The following is a 17,293-nucleotide window of genomic DNA, read 5'->3' as shown; positions in this document are numbered from 1 at the left end:
TGATCTTTGTGTACTAGGCCATCATAGGCGTACAGTCCATATTGTGCATGTCCCAGACACACACAGTGCCACGAGTCCCGTGTCCATGTATCAGCCACCAGGCGTGAGTGCTAGAAGCATGCATCAATGAGATGCTGACGAATGTCACGGGCCTCCGGTGCCTCGCAGACTCCATGAGGTGCTGCCACATCCCCACCCTCATCATGACCATCATCAGGTGCTTGCAGTTCTGCGTCAGGGGGCATGGGCACATTTCTACGTACGCACATGTTGTGGAGCATGACACATGCCATGACCATCTTTGCAACCTTCTCATGGCGGTACAGGAGTGCCCCGCCAGACCTGCTGAGGCAGCGGAAACGAGTCTTCAGTAGGCCGAATGCCTGTTCAATGACTACACGGGTACGTGAGTGGGCATGGTTGTAGTCCTCCTCATGCTGGTCCCGTGGGTTCCGGATTGGTGTGAGGAGCCATCTCTTCAGTGGATATCCAGCATCACCTGTATGTGGACGAGAAACGTATGATGTGGAATGCCATTGCTACGTACGCACACCCCCCCCCTTCCTGCCAGGTCATTTTCAAATCACATACCCCACATAATCATGCATGTAATGAGACTCACCGAGTAGCCAGGATCTGTTCCCTGCGTGTCGCTCCATGTAGCGTGGTATTGTAGAGTTCCTCAAGACCATAGAATCATGGGTTGATCCAGGGAATCGGGCACAACAATGTGTAATGATCCTGTTGGAGTCACACACCATTTGTACATTCAGGGAATGAAATTGTTTTCGGTTGCGGTACTGGGCCTCCATGGCATGTGGGACGACCAATTCCACATGGGTGCAGTCGATGGCACCAATGCAACCCGGTATGCCGGCAAGTGCATGGAATCCCACTTTTGTGTTGGTAATTTCCTGCTCCGAGCGTGGTAGAGAGATGTAGTTGTCTGCGTGCTGCAGGAGGGCATCGAGCACTTGAAATAGTGTCCGTGAGAACAGTGGCTGAGAAATGCCATGCAACTGTCCGACTGTGTGCTGGTAGGTGCCTGTGGCCAGGAAGTGGAGTACAGACACCACCTTCAGTAGGGGTGGGATGGCGGTTGGGCTATCTATCATGCTGACAAGGTCAGCCTGTGTCATGTCCACAATGGCGGCTATGGTGTCCCGGTCCAGACGGTAGAGGGTGTGGATCTGCGCATCAGTGAGGTTGAACGGATGTGCTCGGAGGCGTGGGACTGCGGGCTGCCTGCGTGGTGGTAGTGGCTGTGCTGGCGGCCCTTGCTGGCCCTGCCTTGGCCTCCTCCTCCTCCTCCTGCGTCTCCTCCGTGCGGCCGGTTGTAGTTGGTGTTCGTCTTCTTCTTGGAGTTGGAGTACTTGCAGTGCTATCAGGTCCCCCAGGGCCAACATCGCGAGTCCTGCCGGTAGCATTTCGGTGTGGTTGTGGGAGGAGACTGGCTGTGCAATTTATGTGTTTTCAGGCTGTATGGCCTCCACCTGTGGTGATTAATTCCACCTGTGCAAACTGCTCTCCCCTTTGGCCGAGCACGTCCCGCGCACAACGCTGCAATTCGGGGAATGGCATCTTGCTATTGCAATCATGTATTTGTACCCGATGGCCGTGTAAGATTGGTTGATATGTTCATTCTGCTGTGGTCCCATTGTTTCACATACTATCTGTGCAGTCGCGAACAGACTTGTGAAGGGTCAGTGGAACGTAGTACTCGAGTAACGGTGGGCCCTCATGCATCACTGTACCGAGTTGCAACGACGGGCGGGGCGTCCCATTTGTGGGTGAAGGCAGTTGCCATTTTCACACACAGCCGCACTCGATGGAATAATTAGTGATTTCAAACGGCCACAGATGCCTCTTCGACGTGATGTTGCAAATGAGGAATTCGAAGGGCGGCGCTTTCGGTTATCAGCTAGCGGCGAGGAGATGCCCACAGGTCTGACTGCAAATATAACGTTCTATTGTTCAATGCCCTTGAGACAGGGGCCATGGCGAGGATGCAATGATTGATATGAATAGTTTGGGATGCGCAATAGCTACGTGGGCGATGAGGCCGGCCGTTCCCAAATACATGTTACTTCACAACACTGGAATTACGGGCTGGGGCACTGTGGATTTTGCAGGCTGCATAACGCACAGACTCAATGGATGTTTCTAATGTTATGTGAGTAATTATTCAGGCGTTTTGATCCCGGGATGAGGGAATGATGAATGGATGCATGGGCAGGTGATTTGATACAGAGTTTGCCATGTACAGGGCTTCTTGGGATCTATCCGCCTCCCCTACGCTATGTGATGCAGGGCTGCCATAGTGGGACCATCGTCTATCTGGCCTTGTTGAGCCCTCCCTGTCTCGACGCGCCCTCAGACACTTGTGTCCATGCACGTTAACATTCCCATCTGATGGATTCTGTTTTGACAGACGCATGCACAGGTACACTCGTTTGTGATGGTGTTTGCACCTCGATATAGATGGTTATGAGTCGCAAGTGGTTTTGGGGTGGTGATGATCCTTTGGAGTGGGCTAGCATGCATATGGCTGTGGATTTAGTGTGATCATTGAAGTGAGTTGTTCGAATGTAGTTCTGATGGCCATTCTGTTCTTTTTCTTTTCTTTTGGTTGACAGGTATCTCCTCCCCTTTTGCCACTGCCATCTGTATGCCACTCCTGCAGATGGGTTTTACTCCCGACACCTGCTGCTTCGTGTTAATCAGTGGAGCAGCATTACGATCTTATGGGACGATCGCCAATGGCCCACATGCCCTTACGCAGTACTGGTGGCTCGGAGCAACATTTCGGCCTTTCAGCTGGACTAGTGCCTCCCCATTGGGACGGCCCTGCGGTTCTGTGCGCTTCCATGTTGCCTTTTCGTACGTGAATGTGGCTCTGTGTACCATGAGGGAACAGGGCGTCACACAAGTAGTGGCTGGTCATTTCTTGCGGATGCAGCCCACAATGGTGAAAAGTGTTTTGGAGTTCATGGCCTGATGGCTGTATGGGCTTGGTGATTTTGATGTGCATTAAATTTCTATTCTGATTTGGCCCGTGTAGCGTTTTTCTTTGCAAGTGATGTGGCATATGCCTATTTGGGGGGCGATGTATTGTGAGGAGATCTGCATTGGGTTCCAGCTTCGGAGTTTAGTTGCGTGGTACTGTACTGGGCGCGTTTGCCTACGAAGCCCGTGAGGTCAGGGATGGGGGCTGCCAATATGACAGTTTGAATGTTGTCATGCTCAGGGGCGGGGGATTGGGTTTTGTGTAACAGATGCCGGTCAGCCAGGTGGACTGGTGGAATGATGTGATTCTCGGAATATTGCTGGTCACAGGTGCCTGTGTTTGCGTGCGTTTCTTGGTGGGGGACTGTGGTCATGTCCATTGGGATGGCTTCTGTATTCGTGCCATCTGTGCCCTGCAGCTCCCATTGGCCCCTGTTGTGTTTCTTTTGTTCGTTGGCATGCATGGGTGACTTGTACATTTCAATGGTTGCATTGTGACTTCATTGCACCTACGGGGAGTTGTACTTTGTGGGCAGGGAGCGGTGTACAGGCACTCAGTGGGGCCGTTTACGGTTGATTCGCGATGCCGTACTTCTCACCATGGCGGAATGGTACATTCCGCCATGCTTGATGGCGTTAGGTACATGTCCGCTAGGGTCGGAATTGGCGTACCCTTGCGCCATGGTGGTGTTTGCGGTTTGGCATGGCGCGCGCGTGCGTGCTTGGTGCAGTTAGCGTTGGCGTTCACTACGGTGTCGCTAATGGCTTCGTACTTTGCGGTGACGGGTCATAGTCGCACCGAGCGCTATTCGATGGCGGTATTGCATTTCCGCCATCGTTTTCCGAATTCCGCAAGGGTCGTAATGAGGGCCAGTGAGTTACCGGCATGGACCAGGGTGCTAATAGCACCATGGTCCATCGCCTGCGTTGTAATGAGGGCCCATGTTTCTTCTCTCTGAATGCCTTCCTGTGTTTCTGCTAATCCTTTTTTTCTTTTTTTCTGCTGAACTGACCATGAGGGCTTTATTGGGTTCTTCCAAGAGCTTAACCTCTACGCGGCTGATCACATGCAACTGTGGCAGCGTTGCACTAGGCCATGTGTACCTTAAGTGTTTAGAGAATCGGATGAATTTGTGGTTGGAGAGTGCACCTGGAGGAGTTGGAGAGTGCACCTTGAGGAGTTGGAGAGTGCACCTGGAGGAGTTGGAGAGTGCACCTGGAGGAGTTGGATAGTGTACCTGGATCATGCCATCCAAATTGTTTTACTGGGACAGAAACAGGTGCCTCAATAATGTCTAAGACCAGTAAGGCTCATCTTCTGCAACCACTTGCTCTGGAATAGAAACCGTCGCTGTCGTAGTCAAGCTCGTACTGTCCAGTAACTTTCATAGTGCAAATGTATTAGAGACACAAGGACCGCCCTGTCCAGCCCTCAGCTTCATATTGGGAACCAACGCAGTACTAATGCACTAGGACCCCCAGGAGTATCGTTCCCCTCCCTCCCTTGCTCAAGTGGGTCCACTATAATAATGTACCTGAGCCCCTCATTGTGTAGAATCTTATGCTGTAGTTCACGAGCGATTCCTGCCCTATTGTTCTAGAACCTTGTGGATCATTGCCTCCAATCCTCCAATCCTCTCCTAATGGGTGTGGTCTACCTCAATATTAACGCACAAAGGACCCCATGGATCAGGGTGTCAGTTCTTCACAACGATTTGGCGGCCATCTTCAGACTGGCCCATTCTTTACTTTCGCTTGGGTGTTTCTGAAAACTGTGTTTTCTAGACCTTTAGTCAGGTGTGTGTGTGCGTGTACGAGCACTCATAGGCCCGTGCGCACCTCCATCCATCCGCCCATCACGTCCCAGATTGAACTCTCAGCGAGGCAGAATCAGCTTCCATCAATTAATAACTAAGTCAAGCAGATGTCGAAATCAACAAAATGCTTACAGAGTTCATCCATCTAAGCGCAACACCCACCACACTGGAAAAGCCAACAGCGTGGCCCTTTGTGCAGGCATGGGAATGTGCAGGCAGAGCCATAATGTTACTGCCTGGCCAAAAGCTGTGAGTTTCAGGACATTCAATGCCAGTGCCTGGCAATGGCTGCCCAATGTCTACACAAGGTAAAACTCTTGGCTTTGCTAATATTCATTATTAACCGGATTTCAGAGCAAGGAACACCAATGAGGACACATACACGTTGCTTATAAACCAACTGACGAAAGGCAGACTTAGTTAAGACATTATTATTACACCAGAAGCTCATGCACAGCTGCAATTCCTCAATACGACCTGTGCGGTAACCATGGCGCTAGTAGCACCATGATTGCCGCCGGTATTCTACCGATTCCACCGTGGTGAATGGTGGAATTATCGCCCCATTCCAAGGTTGGCGGGGCGGTAATTCCCCATTCACCATTGGCCCTTCCCCATTTCCATTTTTGCCCCCATAGGGCTCAATGGAAATGGAGAAGGCAGTAGTTACGGTACCGCAAATTGCGGTACCGTAATTACCTCCAAGGTCCCTTTGCGGGTCCAATCCTTAATGGCTGGTAAAACCAGCCGTTAAGGTAGGGACCCACAAAGGGACCTCGTAATTAGGCGGTAAGGGGTTAACTTCTTCTTCTTCTAATTATCGACAGCGCGGGCGGACCCACGCAGGCGCTTTCCCATCCAAAAGGATGATGTGCACCTCGCCACCAATCTTACACACAACCCTCACTTTCTCATAACTCCTCCCACCGCCCCGTCTGCCCCACAAAATCTAACAGCACACTGCTCCTCTCCCTGCCTCTCACCCCGACTCCTCCTAGCAAAGCCTTCCCACTCAGTTCAGCCACTCCCAGCGCAGACATCCGAACCTTCATCAACTCTCTCTCCTCCACATGCCTCTCACACGCAAGCAGAAAATGTCCCACAGTCTCAGGCACCCCACACACTCCCTCGACTCATGCTTCCCCACTCGATACAGACTGTCATTCAGCCCCACGTGCCCTATCCTCAACCGGTTCAGCATCACCTCCTCCCCCCTCCTCCATTCCAGACTCCCCGCATCCACCTTCAAAGACACTTTCTCACGAACACCAAACATCCACCTGCCCTTCACCCCACTCTCCCACCTCTCCTGCCACTCATCCGTAACCCGCTTCACCACCACAGCCTTCACCTCATCCACAATCAAAGGTATCCTCACATCAACCGTTCCTTTAACGACGCCGCCACCTTTTACGGCGCCGTTAACCCCTTACCGTCTGGGTCGTAATGAGGCCCAATAACTTTCAGAAGACTATTTAGACTTTGAACCTATACGCAGCAGAGAGTTGGTTCTTGCTAGCTCAGGAGATCCTAGGAGGATGTGTTTTGGGCAGTGAGGAGCAGCTCGTGGGTAGGAATAGCCACCAGCACTAATTCCTAATACTGTTAATATGACTGAAGAGCCAGGCCACTCCCAAGTCACGTCTTCATTTTAAACCTTGTATGGTCACAAAGACGGTGAGATTAATTGTGCATATAAAGACAATATCTTTTGGTGCGCATAATTAATACACTCAGGGCCTGATTCATCAATTTGTTTGCATGGTGCAAAATGATGCACTGCCAACAAACACCCTGATTCACAGAGCAGTGCAAAGTGACCTTGCACCACTTTTGCACCAGTGCAAAGTCACTTTGCATTGCAAAAATACACTTTTCACCTCTCTTTGAATCACAGTGTTTGTTGGCAGTGCAAAGTGACTTTGTACCGTGCTAAAAATTCCATGAATCAGGCCCTCAGCCTTTATTCCAGTTATCAAGTTGTCCTTTATAATTTGGCGATTGTCACCACATCTGCCCCCAGATACCTGGGCCACAAACTCAAGAAAGTGCAATCTGTAGACCCACCCCACCCGCTCACCATCTCATCACACCTCGATATGAATGAACAAGAGCTGGACAAGCGAGCTTCCCGGTCCCCGCCACCAAGAACTGGAATTCTCTACCACTAGCTGTAGCAGGTCCGATAGCACAGCGAGTATGGCGCTCGCTTTGACATCTGTGCAGAGCCTACTGATGCAGGTTTGAGTCCCGTAGGGCCAAACTCAGCCTCTCATCCTTCCGAACCGTGGGTAATAATAAGCAGCGCTCAAATGGTTTGTAATGGGATATAAATGCTAAATTATTATAAGATCGGATCCAACTGGACCTTTCGGAAACACCTCAAGGCTCTATTTTTCTCACAATACACGTCCCTGGGCTAGACTATTTAACAGTGAGTACGTTTCTTCCATGCTGACAATCTTGCAATCAGCGTCTTGATGGCCACTGGTTTAGAGCACGTTAATAATGTAAAATAAAATAAAAACACGTATAGCTCTTTGCTGCAGTAACCAATGTTTGGATCAGAACGCGAGAGACAGTGGGTGCATCAGGTGTCTGGTCTTCGCCAAGGTGACCCCAAACTCCATGAAGAAAGTGGGGCGCTGTGGTCCAAGTCTTGATCCTGCGACACAACTGCCATGTGCCTCAACAGCTCCTCTTGGGAGCTAAAGGATGAGTGACAGCAGCGGTGTGTCCCGGCTACCCCGCGGCTCTGTCCATCAATCGTGCCAACATCGATTGGCATAGTGTGCCATTTCCCCTGTTACCAGGCGTGGCTTTCTTTCAGAACAGCAACCGCCTTGCTACTCGTTCCCTTGTCCTGGGAGGATAGCTCAGCGGTAACGTGCTCGCCTTGGAAACAAGATGACACGAAGCAACACAGGTTTGATTCCTGGGTCTGCGCTTAGAAACTTCTGGATGTTATGCATGTTATAAATACGCAACTAAGACATATGCTGCCTCGCGCTGTGTGAGTGCTTTAAAAATGCACATAAAGAAATAAATAAGGGTGCAAGGGCAGACCCCTGGCAATCCTTCCGGGAAAGTGGAACCTGGCCTGGCATGGGGAAGCTGTTACCTTCCGCTTCCGGGTCAGACTATGCGTGGATGGCCTTGTGACGTCATAGCACCAGCACGATTTTATAGGCCACTGACTGACGATCCCATGCACAGGGTCATGTTCCAGATCATTACTCAGGGGGTGCTGCATGCCACAGGAAGGAGCGTGGCCCAGGAGGGCATCATGCAAACGACCCCGGCCAGTGCCCGAAGTCCCGAAAGGGATGAGTTCTGTGTTTTTATTCCTGAAGGCGAGGCAGTTACCTCTAAGTGGTCACGGGGCAGCAGGCGAGGTGCAAGGCGAGGAAATAAGACAGTGTGATGAGAGGTTTCAACTCGTTCGATTAAGGTTTGAAAATAGGGAATGAATAGGCGTGTATGCGTTGGTCCTAGGTAAGCAGAAGTACTAGTGTGTCTATGCACAAGATAGGTGATAAACGCACTTCCCTGGGTGGTCTGGCGAGACTATCACCACAAAGACCAACCTGTCTCTGTGGATTTGCATCACTCACCTGGCCTCAAAGTGAACATGTGTGTGCTGAGCGAGAAAATGCTTATGTATGCGTCCAGTTAAAAACAAGCATTGTCAAAGCCAACAGTTCTGGTTGTTGTGTGGGCACAGGAATGGCAGACCTTGGCATGCTTTAGCAGCTACTGGAAAATTCCTACCTAATGCCTACCCTAGGGCCAAAACTGTTGGCATTGCCAATGCAAGTTTTTTTTTTAACAGGATTTCAATGCAGGGAACATATTCAAGGACACACATATAGCTTATAAATCAAGTGGCAAAAGGCACACTTTGTTAAGATATTTGTGTTACCCTGTGAGCTGCTTTATATCTGCAGCTAAGCCATTCTCTTTTAAAAGGCTGCTCTGAGTCCCCAGTGGTGTGTGTGTTCGGTGTGGAGGGGCAGGTAACGGCTAGGAATGGTCATAGGGATTAGTATGGCCATGGGCGATCAAAGGGTGCTAAAAACAATAGCACACACTGGCTGTCTGTGCCCTCGGACATTCCATAGCTGCAATTCCCATGTCAATAGTTTTGGCTTAAAGACAGCTCTTAAGCACCATTTAATAGCCACAACTAAAGATATTGCAATCATGCTTTGCTTCTCTGTCACCCTGACATCTGTTTTAGACCAGAAGAAACCTCAAATAAAAATGTTTTTTTTTAAAAAGAATTGAGAAGCAGTAAAAATCATAAATGCAAAAGCAATCTGAAATTGTCCAGACATGCTGTCTGCGCTGGACTTCCTGCACATTAATGCTGGCTCTTTTTTACTTGCTCTTCTACAGGCGCAGAAGCTGAAATCCAACGATTCGTCAGATGCAGAAGTTTGTCTCCTCAAGGTAATGGGCCTTTCCAGTATGCAGGACCCATAGGCTCTGGGTTCCCTCAGGGGCTTAATGGGGCAGTGCTTGGATTTGTAAACAGCCAAATCTGATTGGGTGACCTGCTTGCAGAAAAGTGGGGCTAATAATGAAACTTATGGTATGTGGGAATGACCAAAGCAATGCTCACTGAATGCACACATGCCTGGGACAGAGGGCCTGATTCATGGAATCTTTAGCGCGGTGCAAAGTGCGCTTGTGCAAAGTCACTTTGCGCTGTCGACAAACACCCTGATTCACAGAGCTGTGCAAAGTGTATTTCTGCAGTGCAAACTGACTTTGCATGGTGCAAAGTCACTTTGCACTGCAAAAACACATTTTCAGTGCTCTGTGAATCAGTGTGTTTGTTGGCACTGTGCTAAAAATTCCTACAAAGGCTTTGAGCAGGGGTTGCGGTATGAACTCATACTGAGTTCTCCTTCAGGAGAGTCTACCACTCCGGTCTCATTTATGGGGAACGTTCTGCTGCTGTGTGTTTCTTTGAAATCATAGATAGGCTTCCTGAAGATCTGGGCGAATTATCACAATAATGTCCACATTTTACACAGAGCACATTTCTTTATAGAGCGGCTCTGGACTCCAGATTTTAAAGATAGGTCAATTTACCTTCTCACCCCTGGCATGCTGAATTTGGTCATTTGAAATTGTCGTTAACAATTAGGTAACTGGTTGATAATGTGGGAAACTGTGGTTTGGCCACAGGGAGGGTAAAAAAAGGGCACACATTTCTTCAATTACTTTTTAGAGCAGAAAATAAATAAACCTCTTCCCAAATGGCCCCATTGAAGATTTCTGTAAGCCTTTTCAGAAATAACATTTCTAATTTTTCTCCTTTGATTTTTCAGGCAGATGGAAAGTCCAGCACTGTCCACATTTCTTCTGATAACTCCTCAGCTGTGCCCACACTCACCCATCACAGTGCCCTGCTTATGATGCTTGCCACAGCACAAGCAGTTCTCCTGATGCTTCACGGTTCTGCCACGTCATAGCTGCTACCATGCCAACCTGGACCTACAAAAGAAACAAAGAACTTCCAACTTGTAAAACTGTAATCTGTTTCCCGTCCTCTGTCGATTATCCTAAATTCCGGATCAAGATGCCAAGCCGTGGGTCCCCCTGCTGCACGGTTTCGTTAAAAGCAAAGGCTCATGGGAAATGAACAAGCCTTCTGAAATACTTGATGAAGTGCGACATTCCAAAACTAGAGGCTTCTGCGAAGAATACTGTGTGCTTGTCACATTGGTTTTGGTTGCCACTTTCTATGGAATTGAACAGTTGCTTCACCAAAGACTTGCAGGATGAAAGTGGGGGTGCCGTCAATGGGTTGTCTTTTCAAGCAACAAACCAGTCAGAAAAAGAAGCACTTTTTGGTCAACCGCAGCCTGTTGGTAGCTCCTGCGGTGTGTTGTTCAAGTCATTTTCTCTCCTTGTCCTCGGCCTACGCACAGAAACGGGGTCTTTCATTCTCTGCACCTGAGCCAGCCTGCATTGCAAGTTGCCATCTTGGATTTGTCTTGATGGGCTGCACATTGTATCAAAAGCATTGCAGAGACAATACCATCAAGGTTGTGGGTGGACATCAGGGTTGACACGGGACAATTACCAAGACTTTTCTCCCATCTGTTTGCCCATTTCAAATCCATCCCTCTTGACAAGTTGTATGGTCTGTACATGATGGGACCATGGTCTTGTGGCAAATTGTTGTCAATAGTGATCACACTGCAGAGAATGCTACAGACTGGCAATGGGCAACATGTTTGACCCCGCCTGCGTAGAGGGTAGCAATTGCGTAGGCTTGGAAAGTTAGTACCTCTTGTGCATCTCAGACTGGACTCTGGGGAAGAGTGTTGAAGCAAGTGGGTGAAGTAGGTAAGGGGAAGAAAGTGTGTACTGCTGCTACCCAGGCTTACCAAGGATTGATGCAGTGCTGCTATCACACTTCTCCCAAGCACCTAGTTAACATAAGTCAAGCAATTCAATAAACAACAGCACAGCATGAACAATATCCTTTGCATCTCATGCAATCATCTATAGCACTCCCAGCAAGACGTCCAAGGCGTAATAGGCACTGCTATGGTTCAAGACAGCCAGAACATCTTCAACGTACCTTGGGAACACAAATGTAGCTTTTGGTTTTGTGTCATGCCCGTGTTCCTCCATCCCTCTATACTCACATTGTAATAATGATGTTTTCTGTTCCCTCTCTGTTACTTTATTGAGAATGTCAAATTTGTTCCTTGTTCCAAAGTAGCCTTTTTTGGTATCATGCTATCTTAGAGCAGGGTAGGTGAAAAGAGCACGGCACGCTTAGTTCCGTGCCCTTTATCATGGCCCTCAAGCTTAGAAAGGGCCACCAGAAAAGGAGGTCACTGTTGCTGCTGATCTGCTTTCCAAGAAGCTGTTTACATCAACATGCTTTCGACATCCCTCCATCGCCACACTTCTTAGTGGCTTTAATTCCTGTTCAATACCAAAACCCTGTTCTACACACCTAAAAATACTTCACTGTTGCCACCTCAAAATGTGTGCCAACCTCTATAAGAGAGATGCCTCAATGTCGTTAAATGTTCACTCACTTTAGTCTGAGGGCGCTTCAATGCTGACCGTGCCGTTTACCATTTTTCAGAGTTTTTTGTTCATGTTCCTCATCTCGTTTTCCTAAGGGACCAGCCGCATCACTAAAAGTCATGCCGAGAGCATCCGAGTGTCTCTTATCAAGAATCAGAATTGTGGAAAAAACTGCATAAAACATGTGCAGCTAACTGGGAGTGCTTCGAGCACCTTGCAGTTAAACCATAAAGCAAACAGAGACAAGATGTCTTATGTTCTCACAACTTCACATATTATGCAAGTCCATGCAAAAAGGTTGAGCATACTCATCCTTGGCACTTAAGGGGGACGCTCAATAAAAATAGAGAAACAGCAGTGACAGGTCCACTTTCACGTCACAATTCATTAGTTTTAAGCCAAAACAGGAAGTGAACAAAGATCAGAAAAACAGTAACAAGAAAAAACAATTGATGATTTTGGAACACCTGAGTAATCAGACCTTTTATTGCACTTTGTTAATGAGGCAAGATCCTTCGACAATGTCTGTTTCAACATCAGCGGGAATTCTGTCGGGAATTCTGTCAGCCCTAGCTGGTAATCTTTTTCCCTGTGATATCCAGGCAGAATTCAACTTCCTGGGCTGTAGAGAGGGTGATGTCTAGTTCAAGTTCACAGTTATTCAGACTGCTATCAGGTTCACATAAAACCAAACAATCAAAGCCTTAAACGCCTACAATAGTTTTACAATAAAATGAAACACTAACATTACATCACAACACTCCAAAGCAAAAGCAAATCTCCACAGTCCAGGGGCTAAAAATCTCATGATCGATCCCAATAATAAAGGAAATTTACATACGCATACCGTACTAATAATCAAAGTCCTATCCTGTTAATTTCCCAAGTTCATATCTAATTGCATTAGTAATCAATTTCCCATCTTGAAGTCTTACAAAGCAGAGCACAGCATTTCTCGTTGAGTGCCCTAATTTTTAGGCAGGATAGATTGTTTGCTTTACACGCTTGTGCCTCAACAGGTGGCAAATTTAATCTCAGGATTACTTGTGAGTGGGAACCAGCAGGCAAATCCTACCAAGACAAGTTGGAACACCTTCCAGAATCGTGTCCCGGAGTTGACTCATGACCCAGAATCTCTTTGAGTTGCAACAATTTCTTTTTCATGAAACTGGAGGATTGGAAGTCCTGCATAAATCGCAATGGTGGTTTTAAGACTGGAACTACCCCACGATCTCCCACTTTTGCCCCAAGGATTGTGAGAGATTGAGAGGAAGAAACACTGTTTCCAACAAACCTCGAGAGTCAACCACGCTAGACCTGCAGAAAGTCATATGATCGCACACCTGTCGTGTCATATGATTATACCAGTACTTTTTCATGTGCCTTCCACAGCAAGGATCGCAAGCATTGATCACAGACTGGGCCCGTGTGAGCCTATTCTCAGTGGATTAAGAAGGCATTTGGAGCGGTGTATATACAAGCTTAGTTCATTCTGCTCTGCCCAGGTCCGGCTCTAGCCTTTGGAGACCCGACCTAGTCTCCGGCTTTCCCTTTGATGCCCCTACCTGTTATGTGCATTAAAGCTGTTCGAAAAGTGACTACTTTATTTCCCGCCACTGTTAAGGCCTGGATGCTGATTGGGGCATTTTCTAATGGGAAAATCAGCCATGTGAAAATCAGCCTTATTCTTCCCACCTCTTTTCTGGATTTTGACCAAGGCTTTGAGGTCCGTTTCGAGCAGGTGTTGCTACCTTTTCCCCTCATTATGTTTTGCAAAACCATGCAAGTCTCCACCACAGTAGCCCTACCCCGGCACCTTAGTAGGTGCCCTTTGTCCCTCACTTTGTTTTGTAAAACCATATAAGACTTCACCATGACAGCCCTAGCACCACCGCACCATACCTTGAGGGTAAGGCTAAAAGAGGATGGGATGCCCCCAAACCTAAAAATCAGTCCGATTGGTTTAGACCCTGGTTCAACGAGAGGTCATCTCACCATGCCATCAGAAATCCTTAAACCTCCCCTATTATTCTCATTTCCAGAATCCTTCACTGCCCTGTGTAGGTAATCCGGTGACGGCACAGGTTTACCTTGGTCCTTGACACCCTCAAAGTGCCTATTGCCCTCACAGACTCCAGCTCGCCTCTGGCTGCTCCTACATCCCCACTGACCTTTGCATTTTGTAGGTTTATTGACATTCTGCTCACCACTTTGTAGATTTCGCCCATGATGTCAAGGTTTTCCCTCCTTCCCAAGAGAGGCCCTTTATGGGTGGGTGTTTTCTAGCGTGTTGCGTGTAAAGCAGTGCAGGTTGGTGGGCAACAAAGAACACCACCAGCTGACATTGACCGGGTGCCCTTCCACTCATTAGCCGATGTTCTCCTGAAGTAATTGGAAGGAGCTCCAGTAAAGCAACAACAGGGGCCTAAAATGCAACAAGAACTGACAATAATGAACTGATACCCACAGCAAGGCAATGACACCATGTCAGGGAAACCAGTAATCCTAACGCCGGTGTAATGGATGGGACCGGTGAGAATAGCTGGATGTCTGCAGGTAAATCACAGGCTGACAACTATGCTTCCCTCTAGTGAAGGGCAGTTGCGTGTCTCTTAATTAGAGAATTGCCTTTATTTCTTGGCCTTCTTCCCTCAACCTGTGTAGCACTCACCAAAGGGATGAACCGGCCAATTAGAAGCCATCACATCAACATCTGTGCCCCGGCATCCAATGTTAATCATCTGCGGTTCTCATCCCCTAATGAAGATCTACGGGGGCTATTCAGCTCAGTGTCTGAAGGCCTCCTGGGGACAGTGCTGGATTTTGTAAAAATATGGCCTATCAGAGTGTGAAAGTCTCAGACTTCAGGCCAGAATGTTCCCTTCCTGTGGGCCCTGTGTCAGGCGGGCTCAGTTCATCGTTCGTCACGTCGCCACTCTACTTCGTTTAATTGTTTGTTTCAACGTGTAGGGTGAAAATGGCTGCCGCGGCTCATGATGCCTTTTTTAGAGACCATAGACCACGCCAGAAAAGTTGAACTTTCTAACAGTTTCTTGTAGTGTGGCGGTTGAATTGCCGACTCTGGATCACGCAGCCACAGGTTCTGATGCCTGGCTCTCCACTTCACTATGCTGTCATGGCGGCCATCTTGCTTCATGTTGTGTCTCCGCCCCCTCCATGGACGTTCCAGCTGACCAATTGCAAATGGGTTCTACTTGATGCATGTGTGATATAGGGACATTGAACTAGGTATGTCCAGTAGAAAAAAACAGAAATTGCATGCGTTAACACGATTGGTGGAGACCCTTATACATCAATAAGCAGTTCCAATATCCAACTGGCGAGTAATGGGTTCAACTGTAAAGCAGCCTGGTAGATCCTGTACAGCTTGTAAGTGAGATTACTAATCTCAAGAGAAGCCATTTGTAACTGACCGTCTGGGATTTCTTTAAAATTCATGAGCACCCAAAGAATAGAAACATGCCTCTATGATACATTATTAAAATAACTGTGTGCTGGACACACAAAAATTAGACTGCTTCATATTTGCTTGTTGCACATATTTTTAGACAATATGTATCTGTTTGCTCCATTCCGTATTACACAAGCAGAAAGACTGGTCCTAAGTGCATGTGTTAAACTATGAGCATTAGCGCACATTTTAGAGAATCTGTCTCCAGGCTTTGCTCAGAGCAAATCGCAGCTTGGAAGGACCCAATTGGCTCACAGAAGGGTAGCCACACCGATTTTTCAGGCACATAATGAAGAACTATACCATTTGAGTCCTAGTCTGCCGGGATCCAGTGATTCCGTCGTGTCAAGTGAAGGCGGCTTATATGATTGGGGAAAGGCAAGTGAACCATATAGGATTTCAAATTCAGCGAGGTTGATTTTTTAGTAACTGAGTGAGCAAGTCATTGAAAGTTATTTTTGATTTTTGCCTTTTATATTTGATGCGCTGTAAAAAGAAGCCAGATAAGGACTAGGAGCCGTAGCCCCCCTCCTGGAATGGTGGTCATTGACGATGTCGGATTTCCTTACTTATGGCCTGTGTTCCGCGCCTCGGAGACCGGGGGACGGAGGGGCTCTAATAAGAGAAAGATCCCTCAAAGATCTACCAGATCAGCATGTTCTACCCCCTCAATTGGTGCAGAAGGCTATTCATTTTCCAGATAGGCCACACTAATGGTTGTGCTGAAGTATGTAGTGTGTGTTCCACCGCACAGGCAGGCATAAACCACCCCCGGGGAGTTGGGCTCCGAACACCAAAATCAATGCACTCTGTACTTTGAAAAATCACAGGCCGAGGCGAGGACTTGGTTCTGGAAAGCTAGAGGCAAAAATCTTGTAACACTCTTGACAATTTGTGAAACCGCGGCGGCCTGCAAATTGAAGCTCTCCAGATGTTTTGGGCTAAGGCTGCCATGATACCGTAGGACATCCAGGGGCCCCCCACAAATGTACTACATTTTACCCTTCTCTGGTCTAGGCCGCTTACATTAAGACTGCAGTGAGTGTATATGTACATGTTGTCCTTTTCTATGTAGAGAACCTGCGCTCAAACAATTTAGTGTATGTTTCTTATACATGAGCTTATTTGAGCCGTATCAGCGAAGTCACGTGTACGCCACGAACCAGTGTTGCTGAAACCAAGACATTGCGTGCATTTTCCGTTCACAAGTATTCATGTTGGAAATCATCTCCATGAACTCACAGTAGCGACCACAGGCAGCGGCGCGGACCGCTCCGCGCATGCGCCTCCCCATTTATCCCAGTAATACAGAGCGCTGATTCGCTCACAGAAGAGGCGGTCCCACTTGCAGATGCAGTACCGGCCTCGACACCTCACTGTGATGGTCAACTTTTTTGGCCGGCCGGAATTGATTGTGATTGGCCAACGGATCCATGACCCGGAGTGTATGCTCCTCCCACCACGCACGTGCGTTCTCCTTTTACGTCCAAGGCATTGAGATTTTGCCAGAATCATGAAACCCAAAGCTATGAGCCAGTAATTAATTACAGGAGTGTGTGGGAAGTGTACGTCATGTCTAAAATAATCATTAAACCTCCTGATCTTCCACGTCTTTTCATTGTTTTTTATGTTATTATTAATATTATTATTACTATGCTTCTTTTAATAAAACTGTGTACAAACTCCTGTAGCTTCCTTTTTTTTGTTCTCAGTCTGGCTCCAGATTAAATTGAAATGTCTATGTTGGGGGTGTAACATTCAAGGAATGTTGATTGCAAACTTGTTATCATAGAGTTTTTTTGTATAGAGAGCAGAGAAGGACATGGGAAGGCTCTGGGCCAAGAGAAGCGCCCCAACCCCCCAGTGTGAGATTTGACTGCTGAAGGTGGTGTAGAGGGGGAGCCCCCAGAGCCTAACTTGCCTTCCCACTGTTTAC

At 47.9% G+C, this 17,293-nt stretch overlaps 1 protein-coding gene across 2 annotated transcripts in view; it reads left to right on the top strand.

Moving 5' to 3' along the window:
• Positions 1-17,043, top strand: part of GFRA1 (GDNF family receptor alpha 1) — a 602,771-nt gene extending 585,728 nt beyond the window's left edge. For both annotated transcript variants that reach the window (XM_069611899.1, XM_069611900.1), the window contains 2 exons: positions 9,222-9,275; positions 10,163-17,043. In XM_069611899.1, coding sequence (XP_069468000.1) covers positions 9,222-9,275; positions 10,163-10,306 — 198 coding nt within the window. In that variant the 3' untranslated portion in view covers positions 10,307-17,043. The remainder of the gene's footprint in view (positions 1-9,221; positions 9,276-10,162) is intronic.
• The last annotated feature ends 250 nt before the right edge of the window (positions 17,044-17,293 follow it).

The sequence above is a fragment of the Ambystoma mexicanum genome, chromosome 8 (assembly GCF_040938575.1).
Source record: "Ambystoma mexicanum isolate Mex_15411 chromosome 8, UKY_AmexF1_1, whole genome shotgun sequence".
NCBI lineage: Eukaryota > Metazoa > Chordata > Amphibia > Caudata > Ambystomatidae > Ambystoma > Ambystoma mexicanum.
This window is presented reverse-complemented; position numbering and strand designations above follow the sequence as displayed.